Genomic DNA, 24,535 nt, shown 5'->3' with positions numbered 1-24,535 from the left:
ACACTGTGGGCACAGCTGGCCCAGTCGTAAGGTCTTATACGGATGAGCAACAATCTCGCAGCCTGTGGACCAGGGCGCCGAAGGATCGAAAGATGCATCACGACACTCAATGAGAGGACGTGGACCAAACGTGCTGTGGCCGCATGTTGCGTGTATTATGCGACTATGGCAGCACATCGCGAAGTAAAAAGTTGTCTACATTGCACAGTCCAATTAATGACGGCTCATGTAGTACATCTTGCAAGCTTCCGGTTCTGGACGTCTTTGTTCACTGGAACAATTGGTAACTATCCTTTTACCGCCACGTTCCGACTGAATTCTTTGTGAAGACGCTACACTTTCAGATCTCCAGATGCTTGAGAATGGACAAACGGACTGCATCTATATTTCTGGTGGCTCTTGCGGCACTGCCCCATACCCGAAATTGACAACTCCATACTGCTGCCAGCCAAGCAGAAAGTCTTCCACATTGCAGGGAGTAAGGGCTTGAGTCGAAACATTTAGCACGAGAAGCTCCCATTCTAATCTACACCCTCGATCATGACCTTGAAAACATCTGGCTTTGCGGCTTTAACAAGCTCAAATGCGTCCTCGGCCTGTTGGAAAGCGAAGCGATTGGTGATCAGACGCTCCACGTCGATCTTGCCGGATGCTACAAGGTCCACTGCCTGCGCATAACAGCCAGCAGTGTACCTAATGGAGCCCTTCACTACCAGGCCTCTGATGCAGGCCGTGGTGATTGGGAACACAACATTCTCTTTGCCCATGCCTGCTTGCACATATGTTCCACCTTTCCTTAAGACATAGACTCCAGTCTGTATGCATGGCTCGGCACCAGTGCACTCGAGGACCACGTCTGGCCCTTCACCTAACCCGAACTCCTCTTTGATGAGTGCAGCGACCTTTTCTTGGTGCTCCACTGGGTCTACGCCTTCTGTGGCCCTCGGAGGCAAGTATACATCGTCGGCGCCGAAGCTTTTGGCAAAATCGAGCCTCGACTGAACCACGTCGACGCCGATCACTCTCTTCGCGCCGTACGCTTTGGCTACAGCCTGACACATTACACCTATTGGCCCACAGCCCTGCGACTTGTGTGAGAGGTGATTTCGTGAGGAGACATTCAACTTACCATAACAACGACAGTTTGTCCAGCTCGCAGCTCCGCAACCTTAGTAATTTGTACCGCAACAGCAGTGGGTTCGACTAACGCCCCTTCTTCCATGCTCATATGCCGTGGAAAAGGGTAGACATAATCCGATGCGACAATATAGTACTTGGCCAAGGTACCATCCCAAGGTGGGGTCGCAGCGAACACGGTATCGGCGCATAAATTGTAGTCGCCAGATCTGCAATAGTCACAACGGCGACAAGGTACACCAGGTTCTATTGCAACTCGATCTCCAACCTTGACGTTCTTCACCGCGCTGCCGACCTCGACGACGATTCCTGATGATTCGTGACCTTTTGAACGAATCAGCATTTGTCCTCTCCCAAGGGAGATCGATCTTATCGCCACTCACCAAGAACAATGGGACTGGTTAACACAAAGTCCCCAATGCGGCCTCGTTGCCAGTAGTGGACATCGGATCCGCATATACCAGTTTGCAGCACGTGAACGCGAACATCATGGGCATCGCGAAGTTGAGGAACTGGTCGATCCTCGAATGCGAGATCTTTGACGGCTCGTAGAACAAATGAAGGGTTCTGGGTTGGCGATCAGCTATAAATTCTTTTCGGGTGATCCGACACGACATACAGTCTCTACTTCTGTTGTTGAGCCCATTTTGCAACTTCAGTGGAAGAGTGTCACCAGGCGACTTGGACGATGTGTTGCTAATCGTATGACAACAGCAGGTCCTTGATGTTCTCTACCTTGGCATTATCAGAGCTACGCCGAGGACAGTGACACAACAGCTTCACGGAGTCTCCACACCTGAACTTCCAAACGTGCTGGTCTCTCTCCCGAGCTGCAGCCTTTGAATGCGGTCAAAAGGTCGCCTTTACACAGAATGAGGTATGTCGAATCACCTCTGACGTTCTGCTTCGGTCGAAAGCCCCCCGCAACTCCACAATATTGGTGGAGACGAAGTCCTGGTGGCTTCCCACGGGTCTCAGAACGGCAGTGAAGTACAGAGAGTATGGCAGAAGCCGTGCAGCCTCGAGACGGTTGACAATCGCCCTGTACCCACATACACGCAGGGTGTGAAGCTCTCTCGCGTGCCGATCTGCATGAGCTCCGAGCTCTACTAGCTACAGCAAGTATAGCTACAACAACAAAGTTCTTGAGGTTACACTCGATTGTTTTCCCAAGTGAATCAGAACCAATTATTCGACCAGCCCAACATGCCTCTCGCAAAGCCCAAGGATGCTTCCAGTCCCGTCCTCTCACACTTCTCTCTTTCCGGCAAATTCGCAGCAGTAACAGGCGGCGCAAGAGGAATAGGTCTCGAAGTCGTCCGCGGACTCGCAGAAGCAGGCGCAACAGTTGCTCTAATCTACACAGCCAGCAAAGATGCCGAAGAAACCGCCAAGTCAATATCCCAAGCCACAGGCCAGAAAATCGTCGCCTACAAATCCGATGTCCGATCCAAAGAAACCATCACCAACACCATAAACCAAATCGCAACCGATTTCGGCCGTTTGGATATCGTTGTCGCGAATGCAGGAATCGCAAGTCATTTCGACAGTTTAGAATATTCTGAAGATCAATGGCGAGATATCATGCAAGTGAATCTCGACGGAGCGATGTATACAGCTCAAGCGGCTGGGAAGATTTTTAAGAAGCAGAAAGTGGAGCAGGGAGGGAAAGGTGATGGAAGTTTTATTTTTACGGCGAGTGTTAGTGCGTTGTTGGTGAATGTTCCGCAGAAACAGGCGGCGTATAATGCTTCCAAGGCGGCGGTTGTGCATTTGGCAAAGTGTTTGGCTGTGGAGTGGATGGAGTTTGGGAGAGGTATGTTGTGCTTTAGTGTGCTTCTGGCTGTTTATTCAAGAGCCTGCCAACTGACGTGCCGCTCCAGTGAATTGTATATCCCCGGGCTTCATCGAGACGGAAATGATTGCTAGTCACCCTAAAGAATGGCGGGACAAGTGGTCGCAGTTAGTCCCAGCTGGACGTAATGCTGATCCTGCTGAGTTGAAGGGAGTAAGTGCGCATACTGTTCTTGACATCTCATCAGAGCTGACGGGTAGACAGGCGTACGTTTTCCTCGCCTCAGATGCATCGTCTTATATGTCAGGGGCCAACATTGTCATCGATGGTGGGTATACTCTGCCTTAAGCAGATACCGATAACTTGCAACTATAGCTACAATGCAGACTGATGCTGCAATGACGTTTTGGTCGAGTACGGATCGATATATCCACTGCTACTGACAGGCTGTTCATTATTTTGCGTGACTTAAAATTGTCCACGCTCCGTGCTTGATAAATGCTGCCTTCTCGCAGTATTTGTCGGTGTGGTCTCCGCGCATGCCGTGGTTGGGTATCGTATCGTAGCAGTGTGAGAGATCCTGAAGTTGCAGATCATCGGCTAGCACGCAGGTACACAGTCACCCTCGCGTGTCACAACCCTGCATATCTCGATCCTTCGCTGGTCTCCCCATGCGGAGATGGGGTGTTTCTCCTCACTTATGAATCGCTCCGAGATATTGCCGCGTGAACATACGACACGGTCGGAGCGTACCGCGGCAGTGAAATGAGTGTTCGATGCGAGGTATAATGTAGAATGTCCCTCTCCTGCTGGACCAACGTGACACCCGGTGATCAGGACTAGGCCAGGTTATCCGCCATGAAGGATGAACTCATTGCTGGTAAGGCTCTGGCTGAAGTACTGCCCAAGACCGACAAATACTGGTTCCAGGTGCCGCATCTGCTCAAGCTCAACCTCATACTACTGGTTCCTCTGATTTCAAGCTCAGTCGCTGGATACGATGGATCTTTGATGAACGGCTTGCAAGCCCTTCCACAATGGAGAGAGTATTTTGGAAACCCTTCGGGAGCACTCCTTGGACTTGTCAACGCCGCGCAGTCCATCGGATCTGTCCTCGCGTTGCCGATAGTCGGAACATTCTCTGATCGTTATGGGCGCAAAGCAGTCTTGTTGACTGGCATTATCGGGGTCATGGCAGCCACAGTAGTTCAAGCTACCGCGACGACTCTCGCTCAATTCGTTGTCTCTAGGCTGGTCGTCGGAGCTGCGGGAATGTTCGCTGCTCAACCAAGTCCATTACTGCTCGCCGAGCTCTCGTACCCTACTCATCGCGGCAAGTATACGAGCGCTTACTGGACTCTGTATTATCTTGGTGCAATCTTGGCGTCGTGGACCACCTTCGGTACGCAGGACTATGCGAACAGCTGGTCATGGCGCATTCCAAGTATCTTACAGGCAGGCTATCCCGCCGTCCAACTGGCATTCTTCATCTTCCTGCCCGAGTCGCCGCGTTGGCTCGTCAGTAAAGGTCGAAACGACGAGGCTCTGAACGTTCTAGCCACGTTCCACGCAGGCGGCGACACACAGAGCCCCTTGGTGATTAGAGAAATGAGCGAGATCGTCGACACTATCAGATTGGAACAGGAGTCCAAAGCAACAGGCTGGGGCACACTTGTAGCGACTCCAGGAAACCGCAAGAGGCTATTCATCGCTGTTGCTCTGGGATCAATGGCGCAGTGGAACGGTATAGGAGTGGTATCATACTACTTGACTTTGGTTCTGAACACCGTCGGCATTACGGACCCCTTCATGCAGACCTTGATCAATGGGCTCTTGCAGATCTTCAATTTCATAGTCGCTTTAGGCGCCGCTTTCTGCGTCGATCGACTCGGCAGACGGACACTCTTCAACATGTCTGGGTTTATTATGCTGCTCTCATACATTGTCTGGACTGCTTGCTCGGCGGTCAACAACGAAACCGGATCGCAGCCAGCAGGGATCGCGGTCATCGTCTGCCTGTTTGTGTTCTACTTCGGTCGGTGGCATAAAATCCAGCTAGGAAAGACGCGCTAACAGAGGACAGGCTACGACTGCAGTTACACCCCGTTGTTGATGTCTTATCCCACAGAGATTTTCCCGTTCTCAATCCGATCCAAGGGCTTGACGTGCGAGCTGCTGTCGATCTACTGCTCATTGGTCATCGCAGCCTTCGTGAATCCAATCGGGCTGGAAAATATCGGTTGGCGATACTATATCGTATTCTGCTGTCTTCTGGTAGGTTGGTGGTGCTCTTTTTGGGCGCAATGCAAGCTGACATGACAAAGGTTGTGTTCCTTGCCATAACATACTTTGTCTTCCCAGAGACCCGTGGTCACAGTCTTGAGGAGATAGCAGAGATATTCGACGGCCCAAGAGCCGTTGATGTCGAGGCCAGCACAGAAAAGATCAGCAAGACCTTCGCGGAGGAGCATTCAGAAGAACGCATCGATCGAGTCCCACTCTGAAGTCTATAACTCAGGCCTCAAGCTGTACTCTGCGGCGCCGTCGTGCCTCTCTGTCGGACTTGACTTTCATGAAAATATCTTTGATATTGCTTCTGCGGCATGCAGCCGAAGGCAGATTTATGCCGGATCTCTGGCTCGGGGCTCAGCAAGTAGGCAAAGGAAATCCTTTAACCATCCAAGAACCAGGAATGTCTCCTAGCGATTGAATGCTCAACCAAATTGATCATGATTGAAAGGCAAGTCAAGGCTTCCAGGTTCCATATTGATTAAGAAAGTCGTCCAGTCTTGGTCCTGCATGAAAGTGTCGATCTCAGTCCCATGAACGCCTGGCCACATCATTCCTTGCAAGCCCGATAATTGTGTCTCAGGAGACTCTTCGACTGGATGCAGAGATGCTTCAGCAATGCCTGCGCTCGTAGCAAGGAATCCTCCGCACAGACGAATGATCAGCTCGTGGCATTCTTTGCTGGCAGCATTGATGAAGTGCATCGACTCAAGGACCATGAGGACGAGGTGAAGTTGGGCACGCCAGGTGTCGGCTTGTGGCGCATTCGGATTGTTGCGAAGCATGATGGTTGGAATCATGGATGCCTGAAAAATGAAGTAAAGTCCGTACCAAGATGCCATGACGTTATGCTCTGCATTATGCCAGTAACCATGTATAGAAGCGATGGAAGCCTCAGCTTCAGTCAAGCATCGATCAATAACTTCTTGCGTTGCAGGATCGTTTGCCGGGTGCGGACCGGCCTCTCGACTTCGGAGAACATGCTTAATCAGATGGACTGCGCCTACTTAGCATTCTGCGCTGAATGGCGTTCGGGTGAAGGAAGACTTACACCGAAACATAATGATACGGAAATTGCGAAATCTCCAATTCATGATCATGCGAGGAAGCCGATACCGCTCCGGTATATTCGTCACATCGTCCGACCAGATTGAGTGCCATGTTCCGATGCGTTCCTTGTCGAGCTGCAAGAGCTCCGTGGCGCTTGGGAAGTCACTCGAGATGATTCGTGCATAGATATCGTTGGTCGCAAGATGAAATCTAGCCTGTGATGCGACAGCTGAGTAAGGAGTCAGTCCTGTCTTGGGCGGGGGCAATGACAGCGAAGCATGCGTCAGGTCGCGATCATCGATGTTGAGCGGTAAGGCAACTTCGATGCCGTGCGAAGGCCACGTCACAGGCCGACCGAAGGTGATCATTGCACCAGAGAAGAACGCGTAAAGTGTCCACCATGTCCGCCTTCTGATCTCCATTGCCAATGGGGCGATACGCCAATTGCTGAACTCCTTGTGTAGCCCTAGACTGACGGCCATATGCAGAGCCAATCCGAGATAATTGTACCCCGAATTGGGCTTATTGCGCTTCTGAAGATAATTGGACATGAGGGTCAAAGTTTGTACAAGGGTTAGGTTGCCACTTTCGAGCGAGGCGATCGAGATATTGGCTCTTGAAGCTTCGAAGAGATCCAGGTCTTGCGTGACAGGACCCGTAGCGGTACTGAAGATGCCAATAGCGCCGACAATATAGGCAAGCGCGTTCCAGCTGGAGCCATCAGGGCGGTCAATGACTTGAGCGTACTGAGCGCGGAAGGTTGGCTCGTGAACGATGGGATATGCCAGATGATAGCACGAAAAGTAGGCATCGATAGCTGCATCTAGATCGACCATTCCAATGTTCCTCTGCCAATACACGGGTGTGGAAACCCAGCCAACTTGCTCCGGATCCGGGTGAGTATTTCGAGGTATGCCTCTACGTGGCTTGGCGACTTTTCTTCCCCCGTTGTCGTCCAACATTAGCTTGAGCATTGAAGCACCAGATGCGACACCAAGATAGCCGGTGCCTGCGTCCACAACAGAGAGCGAAGCCATTCCATCGAGCACGGTCGGACTCCCGGCATCGCCCGCGCCTGGGTAATCAGGAAGCAATGGACTATGCATCACTGCCTGTTCATTCCAGCTGAAATCATCGGCTGGGGGCTCTTCAATATGATATTCTGAAGCTCGAGTAGCCGTTCCTTGCGAGAACGAATGCTTGTGCCCGAGTCTGCCCTCTGATTGATCCGCAATACTTTGCTTGTCGAATAACGGTGACTCAGACTCTACCGGTCCGCTGTTTTCGTCAACAGGGTGCTGATGGCGCTGCTTCGCACCTACATGTAACGCAGCAATTTCCTCGAGAGACTTCTCCAGCTTGGCCTCAGCTTCATTCGCTCGAAGCTCTGCCTGCCGCAATCGCATCTCACATTGGCGCAGCCTCTCTTCGACCATGGTCAGATGCTTGCGGGTCAGAGGCGTCCTCGAATGTCTCTCATAGAGACAGTGTCTCTTGTTCTTGGCACATGGGGTGCACTCTGGGATCAGTTTATCGCAACGCCCTTTGCGCCGCTTGCACTCATTGCAAGCTTGGTCTGTCGGAGCCGGCGACAACGGGCTATCGAGAGGGACTTGCTGATCCATGGCATAGCGATCATTGATGTGCCTCCCAAGGATGTGCCTGCCTTGCCCGCGTCGATATCAATACTGGGGCGTTGATGGTGGTGGTTGTCGGGCTATGGACGCGCCGCAGATCCTTTTGCCGCCATCTGACGGCACATCATCTCTCCACACCGCGCTGAGCTGGGCGAGGGCTGCAGAGAGGTGCTATCCCGCCGGCATTGTGCCGAGTCATTTGGTGCAGCTGCCGGTAGTAGATGTCATATGCAGCTCCCCATTCACGCTGTTCGACCAGGCACGATGGGTCGCGATGTTTACGCGTTGTCCACGTTTTCACGGGCAGCGCACGAGCTGCGGGAGCAACAGACTCGGCTTTGACAGGCGCGACCCTGGGGGTGGGGCGCCACTAAGGGACGTGCACAAGTGCGTTTCTGCAGGGTTAATGAAGCGACAAGGGGTGTGATCGATCAGCCTTCTGGACAATCATCTGGTGCTGTGTGCAAGACTTGTCACCACTGCGTCAGGCACTCCAACACTCCGCGCGACCACCGCCAGCCCGCAATCCTCCGCTCCCTGGTCGATAATGGCCTCCCTGCAGATTCCCGTCCGGGGCAAAGCTGGCAGCAGTCCAGTAACAAAAGCTGTCATTTTGGTATCTAGCTGCCACAACTCGACACACAGGAGACAACGAGACTGAACGCTGTCCTAGGTCGGTGGCCCATCTCGAGGAACACGCTTCAGGCCGCTTTCGCTTGATTTGCCAAAGGTGCGCACTGGTCACGAATTCGAATGCCTTCCCACGACTCGAGCTCGAGACTGACCGTTTGTAGCCGCTCTTCGAAGTCGCCGGCCACCCCATCATCGAGCACTGCTTCCAAGCAGTCACCCGAGTGCCCGAGATCCACGAGGTCTTCATCGTTGGCTACTACGACGAATCCGTATTCCGCGACTTCATCAAGGACTGTTCACGCACCCACCCCAAGATCAGCGTCAAGTACCTCCGCGAGTACCAAGCTTTGGGGACCGCTGGAGGTCTTTACCACTTCCGCGATGCAATCCTCAAGGGCCGACCGGATCGCTTCTTCGTGCTCAACGCCGACGTCTGCTGCTCATTCCCGCTTGAGCAGATGCTGCGCCTGTTCGATGAGAAAGATGCGGAAGCTGTAATTCTGGGTACAAGAGTTCCGAATGAGGCGGCTACCAATTTCGGTTGCATCGTCAGTGATACACACAGCAAGAGAGTGCTCCATTATGTGGAGAAGCCAGAGTCACACATCTCGAATTTGATCAACTGCGGCGTCTATCTCTTTGCTACGGAAGCCATCTTCCCCAGCATCAAGAGCGCGATTAAGCGTCGCACAGATCGCCCACGATTGGTCTCGTATCCATCTTCTGATGCGTTGGACTCGCAGTATGTGCCAGATGAAGATGGCGAGAAGAACGAGGTCATCCGACTAGAGCAGGACATCCTCGCGGACCTTGCAGACAGCAGGCAATTCTTCGTCCTCGAGACCAAGGACTTCTGGCGCCAGATCAAGACTGCGGGATCCGCCGTCCCAGCCAACGCGCTTTACCTCACCAAGGCCTTCCAAATGCAGTCAGAAGAGCTTGCCAAGCCCTCCGCGAACATTCTCCCCCCGGTTTTCATTCACCCGAGCGCACAGGTCGACCCTACCGCCAAGCTTGGACCAAATGTATCCGTTGGACCACGCGCTGTGGTCGGTGCGGGTGCGCGCATCAAGGAATCGATCGTTCTAGAGGATGCAGAGGTCCGCCACGATGCTTGCGTCTTGTACTCGATCATTGGCTGGGGCAGCAGAGTCGGCGCATGGGCACGCGTGGAGGGGACGCCAACACCAGCGCGTGAGCACAACACCAGCATTGTGAAGAATGGGGTCAAGGTGCAAAGCATCACTATTCTGGGCAAGGAATGCGCTGTCGCGGACGAGGTTCGTGTACAGAACTGCGTCTGCCTGCCGTACAAGGAGCTGAAACGCGACGTGGCCAACGAGGTCATTATGTGAGGGCGTCGTCGATGTGTTGGACACGAGAAGCGCAGCAAAGCATTCGGCGTTAATAGAAGACGATGCATGACCAAAATTAGAGGGCGTGTATGCCACGTAAAAGCTGATAGATATGCAAAACCCAGCCCAACTTGCGTTCTGTGAACCTACACCACAGTCTTTTCGCGCCCTATCTCAGGCACACACCGTTGTGACAGCGTGTCGTGTGCTCCCTTGGCTCGGCACCACGCGAGCACCATGCACAGAGACGTTGGACGTGTGCGTTCGAGGAAGTGTCTGTGTCGCACTGGTGGGCGCCGTGCCAGATGTGAGCACGCATGTGCATGTAATCGCGTGATAGCACAGCGACGCAATCAAATGCGCAGTCCATGCGCGGTGTTGGGCAACGAAGCAGATGGGAGGGCGACGTGGGAAGACGTGTTGCTGCAGCTGCAGCTCTCCACTGCGCGGCTAGCGGATGACTGACTCGATCACGGGCAGCTTGGCCAGGCCCTTTGTGTCTGGAGCCCGCATCCTTGTCTGCACCCACCGGCCATACAGACAACCACGCGAAGCTGTACGTTTACCAAACACTCACGCCCACTCCGCCCCGCGCTGCATCGCCGCCGTGCATCCTCCTCCACCACCAGCGCTTCGCTGCGGCAAACACGCTCCGCCAGGCAATGCCCGCCAGCGCTCAGGCACAAACTGCAGCAGCGACAGACTGACGTATTCCTCCTCTCAGCAGCGGCCTTCTCTTGCCCACACTAAGCTACGCTCGCGCTGCGCATCACCCCAGCGGACCACGGATTCACCGTCATCTCTGCTGCCTCCCCCAGCGACAACGACGACGACGACTCGCCGCCCTCTCCCGCTATCATTTGCCCAAGACGACATCGCCGCCCGCCAGCACTCTGGCCGCTCGCCATCACCGCCGCTATCTTCTTGGCCCAGCGAGCCACGACACCTTTCCTGCCAAAGGCCACAACAGCTTTCATGCAAAGGCATTAGGCACCGCTTCCGCTGAAATCCACTGTCTGGCCTTTTTGGCGAGACTCTTCCGCCCTCCATAAACAGCGCCGCGCAGCCTTGCATCATACCACCGCATCGTCCGCGCTAGTTAGCTTACCTGAGCGACACGCGTCAGGCGAGATATTCATTCACGACATCACAATCGAAGGCCTCGTGTCAGGTCGCAATCATGGGCAACCAACCATCCAAGGATGGCAAGAGCAGTAGCGGTTCTCAAACACCCACCGGACCTGAGCTGGGCTCATACCCATCCTTCAGCAAATCCGACACAAAGGAGTCCTCGCGGTCCTTTCGCAGTGCTCTGCGCACGAAGATCCCGGGTAAATCATCTACAGACAGTCCGCGAGCTAGCAGCAGCAACCTAGCAGGTGATAACTCATCGACGAGCCTCGATAAGACAGATTCGCAGTCCATCAGATCCGCGACGAGTGGAAGATCTGGGAAGCACTCGCGGGCATCTGCTTCGGTTTCTGAGACGCCGCGCAGAGGCAGTCTCGCCGGCGATGACGCCGACGCTCAGCCTCCGCCCTCCCCTACTATGTCTGCGTCGGTGGGCACTGGGCATCAGTACAGTGAAATCGAGGAGGCGCAGCGAAGTGGGGAGGTGGACGCTGTATCAGATGCGCCACCCCAAGGTAACATCCACCAATCGCACAACAAAGAGCCCACCGAGTCCATCCTGGTCAAGAGGCCGCCCAAAGAGACAAACGGACAGGGTGCAGCAGCAGCGCTTGCGATTGCCGAAGGATCGCAATCGCGCTCAGCATCCACTTCTGGTGACATGGCCATTGGGGCCCTCAAACCGGCCGACCTTGACGACATGATCAAGCGTCTCGTAGACGCTGGCTATGCGGGAAAAGTGACCAAGACAGTGTGCCTGAAGAACGCAGAAATCACTGCCATTTGTAATGCTGCTCGAGAGCTGTTCCTATCCCAGCCCGCCCTGCTGGAACTTTCCACGCCTTGCAAGATAGTTGGCGACGTACATGGACAGTACACGGATTTGATCCGCATGTTTGAAATGTGCGGCTTTCCACCAAACAGCAACTTTCTATTCTTAGGCGACTACGTGGATCGCGGCAAGCAGAGCTTGGAAACCATTCTACTGCTCTTGTGCTACAAGCTTCGGTTCCCAGAGAACTTCTTCCTGCTGCGAGGGAACCATGAGTGCGCTAACGTGACCCGGGTCTACGGCTTCTACGACGAATGCAAGCGGAGATGCAATGTCAAAATCTGGAAGACATTTGTCGATACATTCAACACATTGCCCATTGCTGCGATCGTAGCTGGCAAGATCTTCTGTGTCCATGGTGGACTCTCGCCGTCTCTATCACACATGGACGACATCCGGAACATCGCCAGACCAACCGATGTGCCAGATTACGGACTCCTCAACGATCTGCTCTGGTCTGATCCGGCCGATATGGAAGCAGATTGGGAAGCCAATGAGCGAGGTGTCAGCTATTGTTTCGGCAAGAAAGTCATCATGGAGTTCCTGCAAAAGCACGATTTCGATCTGGTATGCAGAGCACACATGGTTGTGGAAGATGGTTATGAGTTCTTTAACGAGCGAATTCTGGTTACGGTGTTTTCTGCGCCAAATGTAAGTACCCACAACCATCATTGTGGAGCGACCTTTACTGACCTGAGAACAGTACTGTGGCGAATTCGACAATTGGGGTGCTGTGATGAGTGTCTCGGGCGAATTGCTCTGTTCCTTTGAACTTCTCAAGCCCCTGGACTCGAGCGCGCTTAAGACGCATATCAAGAAAGGCCGCGCCAAACGCAATAGTATGCTGAACAGTCCTCCGGCCAGTCAATTCCCGCAAAGCTACTAAAGAGTAGCCGGACCGCACGGCAACTAAAGGTGGCAACGACTGAAACAAGACAAATCCACATCCGACTCCTACACTGAGGCCAGCTGAGCCCAAACAGGCCACGGAAGTGATCACAAAGCAGCAGAAGCAGCGGAATGCTGCGACATAGCATCGTCTACAAAGATGGTCAGTCATTTTAAGGCAATTACAACGGACGGACATGTCCCCGATCCAGGTCAGCACCATGCGCGAGCATGTGTTCGCAGTTTCCTGGCGCGCATCGAGGTCAAAGCTCCGCTACCAGACAACTCCTCTCTCGCGGAATGTTTCCATGGACGATTTTTTGAAGGTTGATAGACGGGCATCTCCGGCAAGGCGTTCAGGCAAGCAGTGTTGGGTTCACTCAGCTTATGCTGCACAGCATTGCTGACGTTAGGTGCAGCGAGGCAGCAAGGCAGCGCAGAAAGACGGCGAAGCATGGGTGGGTACCGAATTGAACACATACAAAAGTCCTGAAGTGGCAGAAATGCTACTTCAGTGGACGCCAGACTGAGAAGAATTGCTACTAGTTGGAGGCATTTGCTGGGTTTCGGCGTTTTCTGTGTATAAATGTGGATGTTTTTCGCTTAAACACAACTATGGGCTAGGAACTGAAATGATTGATAACGATTGACTCGCTTGCTGTTGTTTGGGGGATGGATGAATGGTATGGTATGATGGCATCTGCTAGTCTTAGCTCGTATAGTGCATTATCTCACCTCTCACACCAACTTCGTCTCTCCGCTCGCTCGCCTATTCTCGTGAAATCATCACTCCGCCCAGCCAAAGTCTTGTCAAGCGAATGTTGAGATGTACGTCCATCCTCGCCGAGAGGTGAGTGCAGTGTGGGTGGATCTCACTCATAATCATCACTCCTGCTCTCTCCGGCAGAGCATTATCCGATTCCAACTTCCAAGACTTCTCTTTTGTCTTGTCCTGGCATACCTTATGTACGACTTTCTTGGCTTTCCATTTCCTGCTGCCTGCGATACCGTACAGCCTTGTCAGACTTTCACTTGGCCAATGCGGAGACTTTCGCAAGCAAGCAAGCATCACAGGGCATCATCATGGTTGCCCAGAAATCTGGATGAGAGTGGAGAGGAAAAACGGACGTACGAATTGTGGCAGTGGCAGTGTACGAATTCTCCGTGCCTGTCTGTCCTGTTGTCTCCGCCTCAGTGAGATACGCACGCATGTTATGCACGTAACGCTACGAAAAAAATTGTGCGAATGGGTGGCACCTGCTCCAAACGGCACATCGTCTCGAGTTCACGAGATGAAGGGAGGCTGGTTCGAACACAGTCTCAAGCAAGAAGACCTGCTCCATATGTGTCTGTCTACATTCTGTGTATATGAAGGTCGGAAAAACAATTTACAGGGCTGGAAAAGAAAACACAACAAAGGTAATTCAATGCCATAAATCAGATACACTCTTTCATTCGTCGTCAGAATGCCGTTGCTCTCTGCTAGAACGCTCAATTGCTTGATTTGAACTTGCTCCGCTCTGCATGCTCAACTGTGAGCTGGTATCTCTGAAAAAAGAAGCTTCCCAAGAAAAAAACACTTGCAATTGCTTATGCCTTTGTAAAAGCGACTCCAAAAATTTCAGTCGGGGAATCATGATAGAAAAGGAGTAAGTATATAGAAAAATGTCTTCAGCGAGCGCAGCGACCAGACAGACTCGGTCAGAAGTTTTCTGCTGCTTCCAGTCGGGTCCGTGAAAGTGCCAAACGTAGATGGTTCGGCGGCGCTGTGCTCAAGCTCGCACAGAATAGAAGTGATTGCGGGGTTTTCGGTGTCGTTGTGTTTACATGGAGAGGATGTGTTCGCCTTTGCCGCGATAACGTTGCAGTTCCAGGCCAACCTCCCTCATCCTCTCCGCACCTTTGCCAGGCTTGACTTTGTAGACCTTTTCGCCCTTAGCCGCGGCTTTTGCACACATTTTGGCGTGCAGCTTCTCCTTGCGACGCTGGCGTTTCCTCTCCAGACCCTTGTAGATGTCGATAGCTCCGCGCTTGTGGTGATCAGCCGCGTGAATGTGACTGCCAGTCTCAGTCTCTTCGCCCTCGTCCTTGCGATAGCCGTTGAATTTGCCGAGCGTATAGCCTCCATTACGAGGCAGCGAAGCAGTGTGCGTCAATTGCGGGCGGCTTGCCAGGACATTTGCTTGGCTCTTGTTCGCTGCGAGGCCAAAGGAGGACGGAGAGATGCGTCTCGTGTTCGGCGGGGAAGTCACTTTGTTCATCGCAAGTGCCGGTGAGCGACTCCTCTTCGGTGAATTGGCGAACAGTCGACGTGGCGGGGGAGAATGCGCGGTACCGCGTCTCGAGGTCGGCGGTGGTGAACGTGCAGTGCCACGTCGCACCGGAGGTGGCGGCGAGCGAGCGGTATTTGTCCGCTTCATTGCGCCAGGGGCTGGCGATCGGTGACGAGTTGGCGGAGGTGGTGACCGATGTACATGACTTGGTCTGCCTCCCCGCTTGGACATCCTGCGGCGTAGAGTGGCCTCGTCATCGAGGTCTTCTAGAGTACCGTGCATGAGGCTCTCATGATCGCTCTCCTCTGGGTTGATCAGGTCCTCATCGTCCTCCTCATCCATCTCAGGGTCGGATGTTGGGAAGGTAGGGTCGATGTCTTGTGGACGAGCTTTGTGCTTAGCCGCCTCGCGTTGCTTCTTGTTGAGAAGGTAGGCCTGCTCTAAGGGTCTGTCCTCATCGAGAGTACCGCACACAAAGTCAGTAGAGTCAGGCAGATCGATAGCCGGAGTACGTTGGGAAATCGGGACAGCATTGGCCGGAACCTTGCGAGGCTTGCGCAGCAGAGTCCGTGGAGAGATGTGGCTGGAGCTGAGCGAGCCAACGGAGGAGGCGAGAGGCTCGCTGGTGAGGGCGCCCTTTGCGAGGTGATCCAGGTGGTCCGTCGAAGTAGCGGCAGTGGATGCACCACCGGGCCGCCACCAGTCGTCGTCACTGTCCTCGCCTTCAGAATCGGACTCTGCGAAGCCTTCCTCATCATCGGTACGGAAACCCTCATCTGATTCTTCCTCCAGTTCAATCTCATCGTCCTCGTCTTCTTCGTCGTCTTCGTCCTCATCAATCACATCGTCTTCATCTTCGGCGTCTTCTTCTTCCAAGACTTCCTCTTCGACTTCCTCGCATGCCTTGCGAATGGTGATCTCCTTTTGCAGGGTGTCATTGACAGTGAGGCGGCTTTTGTAGCAAGTAGATTCTTGCACCCATTCCTCGGGCTCGTCATCACTCGAGGCAAACTCATGGAAGCGCGTGGCTTCAGTGCTGCGATCCGAGTCGTCGGAAAACTTGCGAGTAAGCTTTGGGATTGCACCTGACGAGGCCGGAGCCGCAGCAGTCTCGAGGATGACCGAGCTTTTGCGAACACTCCTAGGCGAAGCATGAGTAACGGTGCTATCGGAGCCCCGATGGGCCTTGGGACTACCGATCCTGCTACGACGCTCCGGCGGAGGTGGGCTCGCAAGGCGTTTGATTGTAGGCTGCTTTTCGACAACCGGTTTTGCTTCTGCCGCAGCTCTCGTGGGGCAGACAAACTTGAGCGCACATTTGCGCTTGGGAGGCGAAGACGGGACCGTTGGCTCGGACGGAGCGGCCGCGGGCTGGGGCTGGGATGTCGGCGGGTTCTTGTTTTTGTTCCCACCACATGCGAAGCTGATACACCTCTTCCTTCCCAAGCTCGCCTCCACCGATTGCTCAGATCCAGTATCCGCCACCTTGTTGTCTTGCTCAACGATGTTCAGTCCTTTCGTCATGGCTTTTGCTACAGCCGGGACGTGTGTGGTGATAATGGTAGGTGGCAGTGGTGGCGAGTGGAAGGGACTGGCCACACTATGGCCGTCGTCACTCGTCAACTCTGCGGTCGACGCATTGCTCGGGTTGCTCCATGTCGACTGCGTGCTCAACGTGCGTGGAGGGTGTTGCGACACGGCGTCATCGTCGGTCTGTTCGGCCTCGGAGTGGAGCTGGCGAGTCAACAAAGACTCGCGGCGTTGATACATTCGAGGATCGGCTTTGTTGAAGGTAGGGTAGGCAGGTAGTTTCGGTGGCGCCCACGTGGTGTGGGCCTTTCTTTCGTCAGGTGGCTCGTCGACTTCGGCGAGCAGTTCCTCGGCGTGGTCCATACCTGCAGTCGCATTTGGTGGCATGGAGGGTCGTTTCGAGTCGGAGTGATCCATGGTGGTGGGTAATTTATCGTGTATCGTGGAAGGGTGGTAATGGTGTGTACTCGAGTACGGAAGCGACGACGGAGGTCACGTCGAGTGGTGGTGGATTGGTTGGAGACGCTGTTGCGCGTCGAGCAATGACCCAATTGGGCCGCCGCTGCTATAAGGTCGAGGCGAACATGTTGTGGTGGAGGTCGAGGTAGTGGAGGTGGTGAGGCAAAGAGGGCGTCGCGGGTAAGGCGTCGGGCAGGCGCAATGTCCTTCTGAAACTTGCTAAGAACAGCGTCAGCGGTGGGCGGAGGAGGTGATTGTGGCAGGGTTGCTTACCTGCACAGGAAGAACGGGCTTAGGTGACTTGGCGACGTCAGGGAAAAGCGCAGCAGCTGATCACGGACTGCCGGGCCTGCCAATTATCGCGCGTCGCAGAGTGACTAGTCACTGGCGAATGAGCGCGGTGCTGTGCAGCGCGTGGGGTCGCCGTGCGTGTTGTCTCTTGCGGTGCTGTGTGTGCTGCTGCAGTGCTGGCGATGGAGGAGGAAGAGGTGGTGGTGCGAAGGGTGCGCGCGAGCGGCGGGCGAGCAGGCAAAATGGTGGCCGCGGATTTCTAATGGCTTTGCCGCACAGCCAGCAGCCAGGCGGGCGAAATAACTCTGCAAAACTCCTAGCGCAGACCCAGCAGCTGCATTTGCATTCCTGTTCCACAGCAGGGCGTGGAGGCGTTGGCCCAGAGGCTCGCGCTCGGCGCCCGTAACCTTCGCCCTCGCTCTTGCCACAACGTCACCTTCGTTCGTGCCGACAAAGCAACCAAACGCTGTCGTCGATGCCCAAGACTGCCGCTCCTGCGATGCCTGTCCTGTGCCCATGCCTGCCGCGCGCGTGTCGAGCACGATGCTGCCATCCGCCGTCGCTCGCCATCGTGCTCTGTTCCACCAAGCCCGGAGCCATGCCTCACCCGCACCGCAACTGGCCTGCACTTCATGGGATGTGCAGGTGAGGGATTTTCTGATTGGCGCGCCGCCTTCATGCTGCTAGCCGTTGTCGCCCTGCCGGCCCTGCAACGAAGCGGCAGCTCGAGCGACTGCAACGGTGCACCTGCTTTTTGTCGGCTCCACACGCAACCTCCTCGACGGTCAACGGCGTCAAGTCACATGTCAACAACACACACCTCCTCGTCGTCTGCTTCCCACCGCCGGCGTGGGTGTGTCAACGCACTCGTCGACGCGCACCGACTACATCATCTTGCTGCTCCAGCACGCTTCTGCAACACCGGCGCCATGCGACATCTGCACCAGCGACGTGTCCAACAACCACGACTGCGTGCAAGCGCGCGCCGCAATTGCACCGGACGAGCGCGTCTGTAGTGTCTCGCCGCGCATGGTTACACCTCCAACACCCGTGACAGCCCCCGGCTGCGTGTCTCTACTCCTGAGAATGGAACGCCGGCCAGTCCTCGCAGATACCTTGGCCGCCGCTACGTCCTGCGGCAAACCATTACTATCATAATTGGCAAACCGTGTCGATTATGCTGTTGCAAGCACCCTCGGTACGAGTACGCCGCGGCCGGCCTTCTGAACGCTCTGCACCCCGCCAATCGTGGTACGAGCAACTTCCGAGAACATACGTACAACAGAGCATGTACCTGGGGACACCCCACGGCCTCGTTGCCATCAGTCGGCTAGCGACTGGTACGTCCGTCGACCTGCAGATAATGCGCCATCTCGGTAGGTCTGATCATCAGCCAGCCGACCTCTATGAAGACCAGTTGCTTGCTGGCGGTGAACAGCTGATTTGCGCGTCATGCTGCCACACTATCATTACGACCATCTCGCAGCATTGGCAATGACGAGCTCAGGATGAGCACCATGCTCAATCTGCCTTCACCGGCCGTCAGCAGGTCTTGTGCGAGCGTTCAGGAAGTAGCGACTAGCCTGACCTTCCTTCTCCGGTTTCACGCGTCTTCCTAGACCTCGAAATGGAAAGTTCCGCTTGACTCGTGTTTTGATTCTCTGCCGCACGATTCAGTCGTCATCCAACCAGATCCTTACAAAGTCAAACTGACACACGGACTCTCCGAGCAAAACTGGTCAAGCTCGCCAAGCATCATTCGAATGCAAATCGTTATGCATTCACCCTCGCTTGGAGCTTTCAACAAGCTGTGAGCCACCTTCAGAACTTTGGATCATCCATCTTCACCTGCAGGAGTCTGATCGTTGTCACACAGCATCAAACGGACCGGGACCCCCAATACAACCACAATGTCCTGCATCTGACTAGCACGCGTCACGAAACCATCTGCGAGCTTACACGTGCGTGCATCTCAGCTCTCGTGTTACAGACGCATCCCACAACCCTAAAAGCACTACGCACATGCAGCACTAGAGAGCTATTTGCATGGTACGGTGTCTGAGATTACAGCCTTCAAAATAAACGCCAAAAAGCAACCCTTTTATCCGAACCCATACAGGGTCCTCAGCTCATTCGTTTGGCCTCGGGCAGGGTTGTGCCGCAGACACCTTTCTGAAACACGATTGCTTTCTGTCCACAGCTTTCGAGTGAGTCCCCTTGATTGAGATACCAGCGTGGACCCGGTCAAAGCTCCGTCACGATATGCATAAGATCGAAATGCAAGAGCGTGCCTTCTGGCATGGGCACACGCTCGAATGGATTGACGATGCATGATTGCATTTTTCATGCCGACGCTCCTTCATACCGGTGACGAATACCTGATATGATAGCCCTGGTGTGTTGGTGCGCATGAAAAGCTGACGCCGGGCTGGCTACATCGTTCTGGCGGTGAGTTGTAGTCGCCATGGGTGAAGTCATATCACAGGAGCTCGTAACTGTTGTGGTCCGATGACCATTTCCATGCTCGGAACAGCAATCAATCGAAGATCCGTTCAGTAGCAGACCTGTTTCATACGACTACTACTACTCATCTGGAGCTCTATGCCCAGCTTGATACCAACTCCAGATGTTAAGCCCAATCTTTTGTCCCTCAAGCACTGGCATCCCCGAATGAATCGTCTCCTTATACCCTCTCCCCTCGGAATCAAAATTCGCCCAAAACACCGCACTGCCCTTCCTAGGCATAAACGTCACCCCTCCCACTCCCTCACTCGAGCTCTCATCGCAATCAATAAACTGACACCACTTCCGTCCTTGCTCCCTGTCTTCTACGTCTGGCTTTGGAATCCTCGGAAAATTCGTCCCACCTCCTCTACATTCATCTTTCAAATACACCATAAAACTACTTACTCGTCGTGAAGTTCTTGATGATGTCGCCCAATCGTAATGTAAACTATAATGTCCCGAGACATTATATCTTTGAGTCCAGAGGCGTTCGATAAATGTTTCTTTCGGCCAGCCTTGGAAGGCTAGAGCGCGTTGTTCGATGCATTGGACCACATTATCCCGATCGATAGCTGCTTTTTCGGATTTACGGACTGTGCTGTCTACGCCTTCGACTCCGGCGTTGAAGACGGTGGAAATTTTCCATTTTTGGGAGCTGCGAGGTGGAGAGTTAGTTTGTGGATGTGAAAGGTGGTTTTGGGATGTTGGGAGAGGGAAGGTCATACCTTAATCCAATCAAATGTTCGACTTCAGTATCACTTAGGAAATTTTCGATGTATATCATTAACGGATTTGTGGAGTAGATGTGTGCTGTGTATTCGTGTCGAGGACATTGGAGGTTTTGGGAGGGGTAGACGAGGTGTTCGAATTTTGATTGTGAGTTCGATACGGGTTCGGGTTTGGTGTCTTTGCTTGAAGAATTCGTCGTTGATGTCGATGATATTCCGGGTGCTCCGACTAGGAAGTAGATGGCGAGGGAGATGATTGCGATTTCGAGGGCTATGCGGTAGGTTCTTGATTCGTTCGCCATTGTACTGTGGCTTTGCTGTTGTGAAGGGTTCGCAGAGACTACATTGGTGCTGTTGTTCTGCGAGTGAACTAGGCGTGGGAAGTTGACGCAATTGGGATGTTTCAGATTGGCCCTCCACTGGCAATTGGGTTTCGGTCCCTACCGAGTGATCCATGTCACGACTCGCAGGGAAGGAGCTCTGGAGACATGCGCAGTCACATAGACGCATTGAACGCATTCATGTTGCGTTCCGTTGAATATACAGTAGTGTACATCTATGAAGTGGGGCGTGGCAAGACACCGGCCGTCTCCTATTGAGTCCAGCCACTCCTTACCATACTCGACACAGCGGCTGTCCGCCTATTTGTCGCTCCACGCATTCTCTTGCCTCCATCAGTCCTCTGTCTGTACTGACTGCCATGATCTCTCCTACCCGGGTGAGTGGCTTCACCTCACCAGCCTGCTGCCCTCGCACAATCCTCCCCAGATCCCTACTGTTCAACCACATCCGTTTCGTTGGTTTCGATACCATCTGCGCTTTTGTGATCACAGGCTTGCTTTCGTAGTATTTGAGGCCAAGCCATAGCCGTCTTGATGCACGATTCTCCTGCGTAACAACTCCTTCAGTTTCCATGTGCGAAGGATCTTGGTATTCTTCCACGGGCAGCGTAACTGACTGCTTCGAGATCGGAATGCCCATCGCCTCGATCGTGATGCCGTTTAGCTGAATTTGACGCTCGGAAACGAAAGCCTGCTTGCCCGCGACGGAGGCCAGCGTCTCCAGGTCAAAGCGCATGCTCTCCAATTCGTGCAATGGCACATTGCTGAACTTCTGGAAGATGGCCTGCTGCTCCGCAGGCCGCCCAGCAAGCAGATCTCTTACTGCAAATTCTCTCCTTTGTTGAGGGTTCGCACCCAACGTCTGATCTAAGCGGCTGATTGCTTGATTGGCGTCGTTGGAATTCTCAATTGTGTCAGCTTGATCCCGTTGCCGCGTGTATTGATCTTCTCTCTCCTCTGTTAATGCGTCGATTTGTGCATGCAGGTCCCTGACGAACTGTGGTATCCGTCGCGCCCATCCCTCCTGCTCGAGCTCCTCCAAACTTTTCTTTCCATGCTGTTGGGCAAAGTCGATGGCTTCTTGCGGGAAGCCGAGCGACTGCAGTTGCTGCGAGTTGTATCTTTGTCGCACGACCAATGCTAATGCAGCCTCCGGACTATGTCGATTCCGCCCTGCAGCGCCGTGGGGATAGTTTGTAATGTGGTGATTGTCTCGTGGTCCTTGGCCAAACACGGAGGCAGGAGGCGATGGCCCGCCAAGTTTGACTTGCGATATGAAGCCTTGCTTTTGCAGAAGTAGCGCTAATGAAAGATGCAGTTTCGTATACGGTATTGAGGTAAGGCCCAGCCGTGCGAGTGAGGCGTTCTGCAGATGCGAGCAGGTGTGGGAGAGTTGCACGAGAGACATGTCGAGGGGGTCGTTGCCCTCGCGGGCGGGCAAGGAGAATTTGTCGCAGTCAAGTACACCCGCTTGCGATTCCGATGGTATTCGATACCTCGCGGTCGATGAGATGGGCGGTGCCGGTCAATGTGGATTTCACGTCAATGCTGCACGCGATGACTTTCTGAGGCTTCTCGGAGATGCTGCGGCGAGCGGCTTGGCGTTCCTCTGAGCTGCTGGCTGCCTCGTCCTTTGCGCTTCGATTGGTCGTCGAGCCGCTCAGCTCCAGCTGCACGCAGAGCACGACGCGACCAGCTGCTTGGTCTGGCCAAGATGGCCGACTACAAGTATAGATGCTGGTCGCTGCTGTCCTGGGCGAGCTCACCGTCCGTTTCCTTGCCCTCCTCTTCACCGGCTGGGCCGCCTACCATATCGGCATCAGCTACATTGCCACCTTGACAGACGCCGGACGTGCTTACTTGACTATCATAGATCTGTTGCATCCACAGGACAGGCCTCTTCCAAGAGTGTGAAGTCCAGACGTTCGCGATTCGTGTCAGACGACAACATGCCAGCCGGTCCAGGAGACCAGCATCTGACTACGCTGTGAGTCTCTCCCGACAACATGTGTAACACGGCGCATATTGATGACAATGCCCCAGTTTCGCAGATGTGCATTACTACTTGAGCGATCCGTCCTCGAAGCCATCACACGATCGTTTCGCTAAGAGCAGCTATGTCTACCTTTACTACAACACGAACACCCACCACACCAAGCTCGAGATCGCCAATCATGCGGGCACCCCAGACCAAGACGCTTTTCACGGCTACTTGCAGACGGCAACTGTCAAGTACAATCACTTGCAGCCAGCCTTGATCTCGTTCTCGATCGACACGCAAGCTGTGCAGGATCACCAGACATGGCATCTGCCAGCTTATGACCTGAAAAATGAGCAGAAATATTTATACAAAATCCATGCGTTGGATGTATATCTGTGGACCGAGAAAGACGCTGCGACATTCATTGGTCATCTGAAAAGTGTGTTGAGTCCTGATCGATTGGATGTCAAGAATGCTCCGGTGGCGCAAAGTCCACCTGCGGAACATCGAGATTCCATGAGTCCTGTCGTGCAGCAGCTGGAGAGGACCGCCATTGGCAGCAATTTCCCTCCCAGAACCACGAGTGCTGTGTCAGCGCAATCGCTGCCTGGCCCACCAACACCACTATCAAGCGCAGCCTCTCCTCAAGCAGCGCCAGCTGCCTACAACCCCGCGGCGCCAGCAGCGCCGGAGCCCGTCACTTATCGAGAGAAGACTCCACCACCGCCTGATGGAAGCACGGGTACTGGTCTGCAGGCGGCGGCAAAGTACGATAACGTGCCTCCGCAGCTACAGCATGCATCGACACCTGGTCACTACCAATCTTCGGCGCAAACTACACCCCAAGCAGCATACTTCAGTGGCCCTCCGCAACAACAGCAACCCAGTTTCCCAGGTCCTCCGTCAGGAGCTCCAACGCCAGAAGCACGGACACATTCCGGCAGCATGCCTCCTCCACCTACTCAATCCCCTCCGGCAGCAACAAGGGCGCCCTCTTTCGGACCCATGGCCGCAAGCACAATAGGGCCAGCTTCTCCACCGCCTAACCAGACCGCCTTCCGCCAATCTTCATTTGGTGCTCCTCAGCAAGCCACATACAATCCACAAACGCAGTACGCAAACTATCCAGCTTCGCCTGGAATTGGACAGCAGCCACCCACGCCATCTGCGCCCCCTGCATATGCTGGCCACACTCCTTTGCAATCCCCTGGTGTTTCCTCTCATCAACAGGTGCCGGTCGGCGGATACAGCAACTATTCTTATGCATCATCGCAACAGCCTGGAAGTGGGCAAGTCAATCAGCATGGCGCCTATGTCGGAGATCTGCACTCGCAAGCATATCGGCCCACGGAAGTAGAGCAGGCCACGTCTTTTGCGGAAGGCAATAAAATCAAGAGGTCGCAAACCAGCCAGGACGGAACTACGCCTGCGAAGAACAGTAAGCTGCAGGATGGAGTCGGTAAGATGGAGGGCAAGGTCGGCAAGTTCTTCAGCAAGCTCGACAAGCTATACTAATCACATAATGATCGAATGATACCCTCCGTCTCACTTGAGCAATCAGGTTCAAATTTTCCGCACACATTTGGCGGAGCATTGCGACAGAAAGCTTCAGCCAGTCTTCTTCTTTGACCCTCTGTCGCCATCTGCAGCCGACATAGCACGATGGCAGTTGGTCCGTGG

The 24,535-nt window shown here is 54.1% G+C and overlaps 10 protein-coding genes across 10 annotated transcripts; 5 read left to right on the top strand and 5 right to left on the bottom strand.

The window, feature by feature from the left end:
* Window positions 1-521: 521 nt before the first annotated feature.
* On the bottom strand, window positions 522-1,783 carry CKM354_000405900 (uncharacterized protein; the record flags this gene model as incomplete). Its single annotated transcript, XM_044799283.1, has 4 exons — window positions 522-1,082; window positions 1,130-1,461; window positions 1,521-1,704; window positions 1,757-1,783. The coding sequence occupies 4 exons, from the start codon at window positions 1,781-1,783 to the stop codon at window positions 522-524; spliced, it is 1,104 nt and encodes a 367-aa protein (XP_044655218.1).
* Window positions 1,784-2,343: 560 nt separating this feature from the next.
* CKM354_000405800 (uncharacterized protein) lies at window positions 2,344-3,280 on the top strand (the record flags this gene model as incomplete). The annotated part of the gene is made up of 3 exons (XM_044799282.1): window positions 2,344-2,953; window positions 3,021-3,145; window positions 3,197-3,280. 3 exons carry the CDS (start codon window positions 2,344-2,346, stop codon window positions 3,278-3,280), a joined length of 819 nt encoding a protein of 272 aa, XP_044655217.1.
* Window positions 3,281-3,790: 510 nt separating this feature from the next.
* Window positions 3,791-5,436, top strand: CKM354_000405700 (uncharacterized protein; the record flags this gene model as incomplete). Its single annotated transcript, XM_044799281.1, has 3 exons — window positions 3,791-4,967; window positions 5,016-5,206; window positions 5,257-5,436. The coding sequence occupies 3 exons, from the start codon at window positions 3,791-3,793 to the stop codon at window positions 5,434-5,436; spliced, it is 1,548 nt and encodes a 515-aa protein (XP_044655216.1).
* Window positions 5,437-5,646: 210 nt separating this feature from the next.
* On the bottom strand, window positions 5,647-7,896 carry CKM354_000405600 (uncharacterized protein; the record flags this gene model as incomplete). Its single annotated transcript, XM_044799280.1, has 2 exons — window positions 5,647-6,218; window positions 6,273-7,896. 2 exons carry the CDS (start codon window positions 7,894-7,896, stop codon window positions 5,647-5,649), a joined length of 2,196 nt encoding a protein of 731 aa, XP_044655215.1.
* A 559-nt stretch (window positions 7,897-8,455) lies between these two features.
* Window positions 8,456-9,896, top strand: CKM354_000405500 (uncharacterized protein; the record flags this gene model as incomplete). Its single annotated transcript, XM_044799279.1, has 3 exons — window positions 8,456-8,524; window positions 8,582-8,638; window positions 8,703-9,896. The coding sequence occupies 3 exons, from the start codon at window positions 8,456-8,458 to the stop codon at window positions 9,894-9,896; spliced, it is 1,320 nt and encodes a 439-aa protein (XP_044655214.1).
* A 1,180-nt stretch (window positions 9,897-11,076) lies between these two features.
* CKM354_000405400 (uncharacterized protein) lies at window positions 11,077-12,745 on the top strand (the record flags this gene model as incomplete). Its single annotated transcript, XM_044799278.1, has 2 exons — window positions 11,077-12,510; window positions 12,563-12,745. The coding sequence occupies 2 exons, from the start codon at window positions 11,077-11,079 to the stop codon at window positions 12,743-12,745; spliced, it is 1,617 nt and encodes a 538-aa protein (XP_044655213.1).
* A 1,825-nt stretch (window positions 12,746-14,570) lies between these two features.
* CKM354_000405300 (uncharacterized protein) lies at window positions 14,571-16,967 on the bottom strand (the record flags this gene model as incomplete). Its single annotated transcript, XM_044799277.1, has 1 exon — window positions 14,571-16,967. The coding sequence occupies one exon, from the start codon at window positions 16,965-16,967 to the stop codon at window positions 14,571-14,573; it is 2,397 nt and encodes a 798-aa protein (XP_044655212.1).
* A 2,916-nt stretch (window positions 16,968-19,883) lies between these two features.
* On the bottom strand, window positions 19,884-20,835 carry CKM354_000405200 (uncharacterized protein; the record flags this gene model as incomplete). The annotated part of the gene is made up of 2 exons (XM_044799276.1): window positions 19,884-20,460; window positions 20,531-20,835. The coding sequence occupies 2 exons, from the start codon at window positions 20,833-20,835 to the stop codon at window positions 19,884-19,886; spliced, it is 882 nt and encodes a 293-aa protein (XP_044655211.1).
* Window positions 20,836-21,145: 310 nt separating this feature from the next.
* CKM354_000405100 (mitochondrial 37S ribosomal protein MRPS8) lies at window positions 21,146-22,282 on the bottom strand (the record flags this gene model as incomplete). Its single annotated transcript, XM_044799275.1, has 1 exon — window positions 21,146-22,282. One exon carries the CDS (start codon window positions 22,280-22,282, stop codon window positions 21,146-21,148), a length of 1,137 nt encoding a protein of 378 aa, XP_044655210.1.
* A 541-nt stretch (window positions 22,283-22,823) lies between these two features.
* On the top strand, window positions 22,824-24,370 carry CKM354_000405000 (uncharacterized protein; the record flags this gene model as incomplete). The annotated part of the gene is made up of 2 exons (XM_044799274.1): window positions 22,824-22,861; window positions 22,918-24,370. The coding sequence occupies 2 exons, from the start codon at window positions 22,824-22,826 to the stop codon at window positions 24,368-24,370; spliced, it is 1,491 nt and encodes a 496-aa protein (XP_044655209.1).
* Window positions 24,371-24,535: the final 165 nt, after the last annotated feature.

Source organism: Cercospora kikuchii, assembly GCF_019650295.1.
Source record: "Cercospora kikuchii DNA, contig_00002, whole genome shotgun sequence".
NCBI lineage: Eukaryota > Fungi > Ascomycota > Dothideomycetes > Mycosphaerellales > Mycosphaerellaceae > Cercospora > Cercospora kikuchii.
The sequence above is the reverse complement of the archived record's forward strand: the minus strand, read 5'-3'. Positions and strand labels throughout refer to the sequence as shown.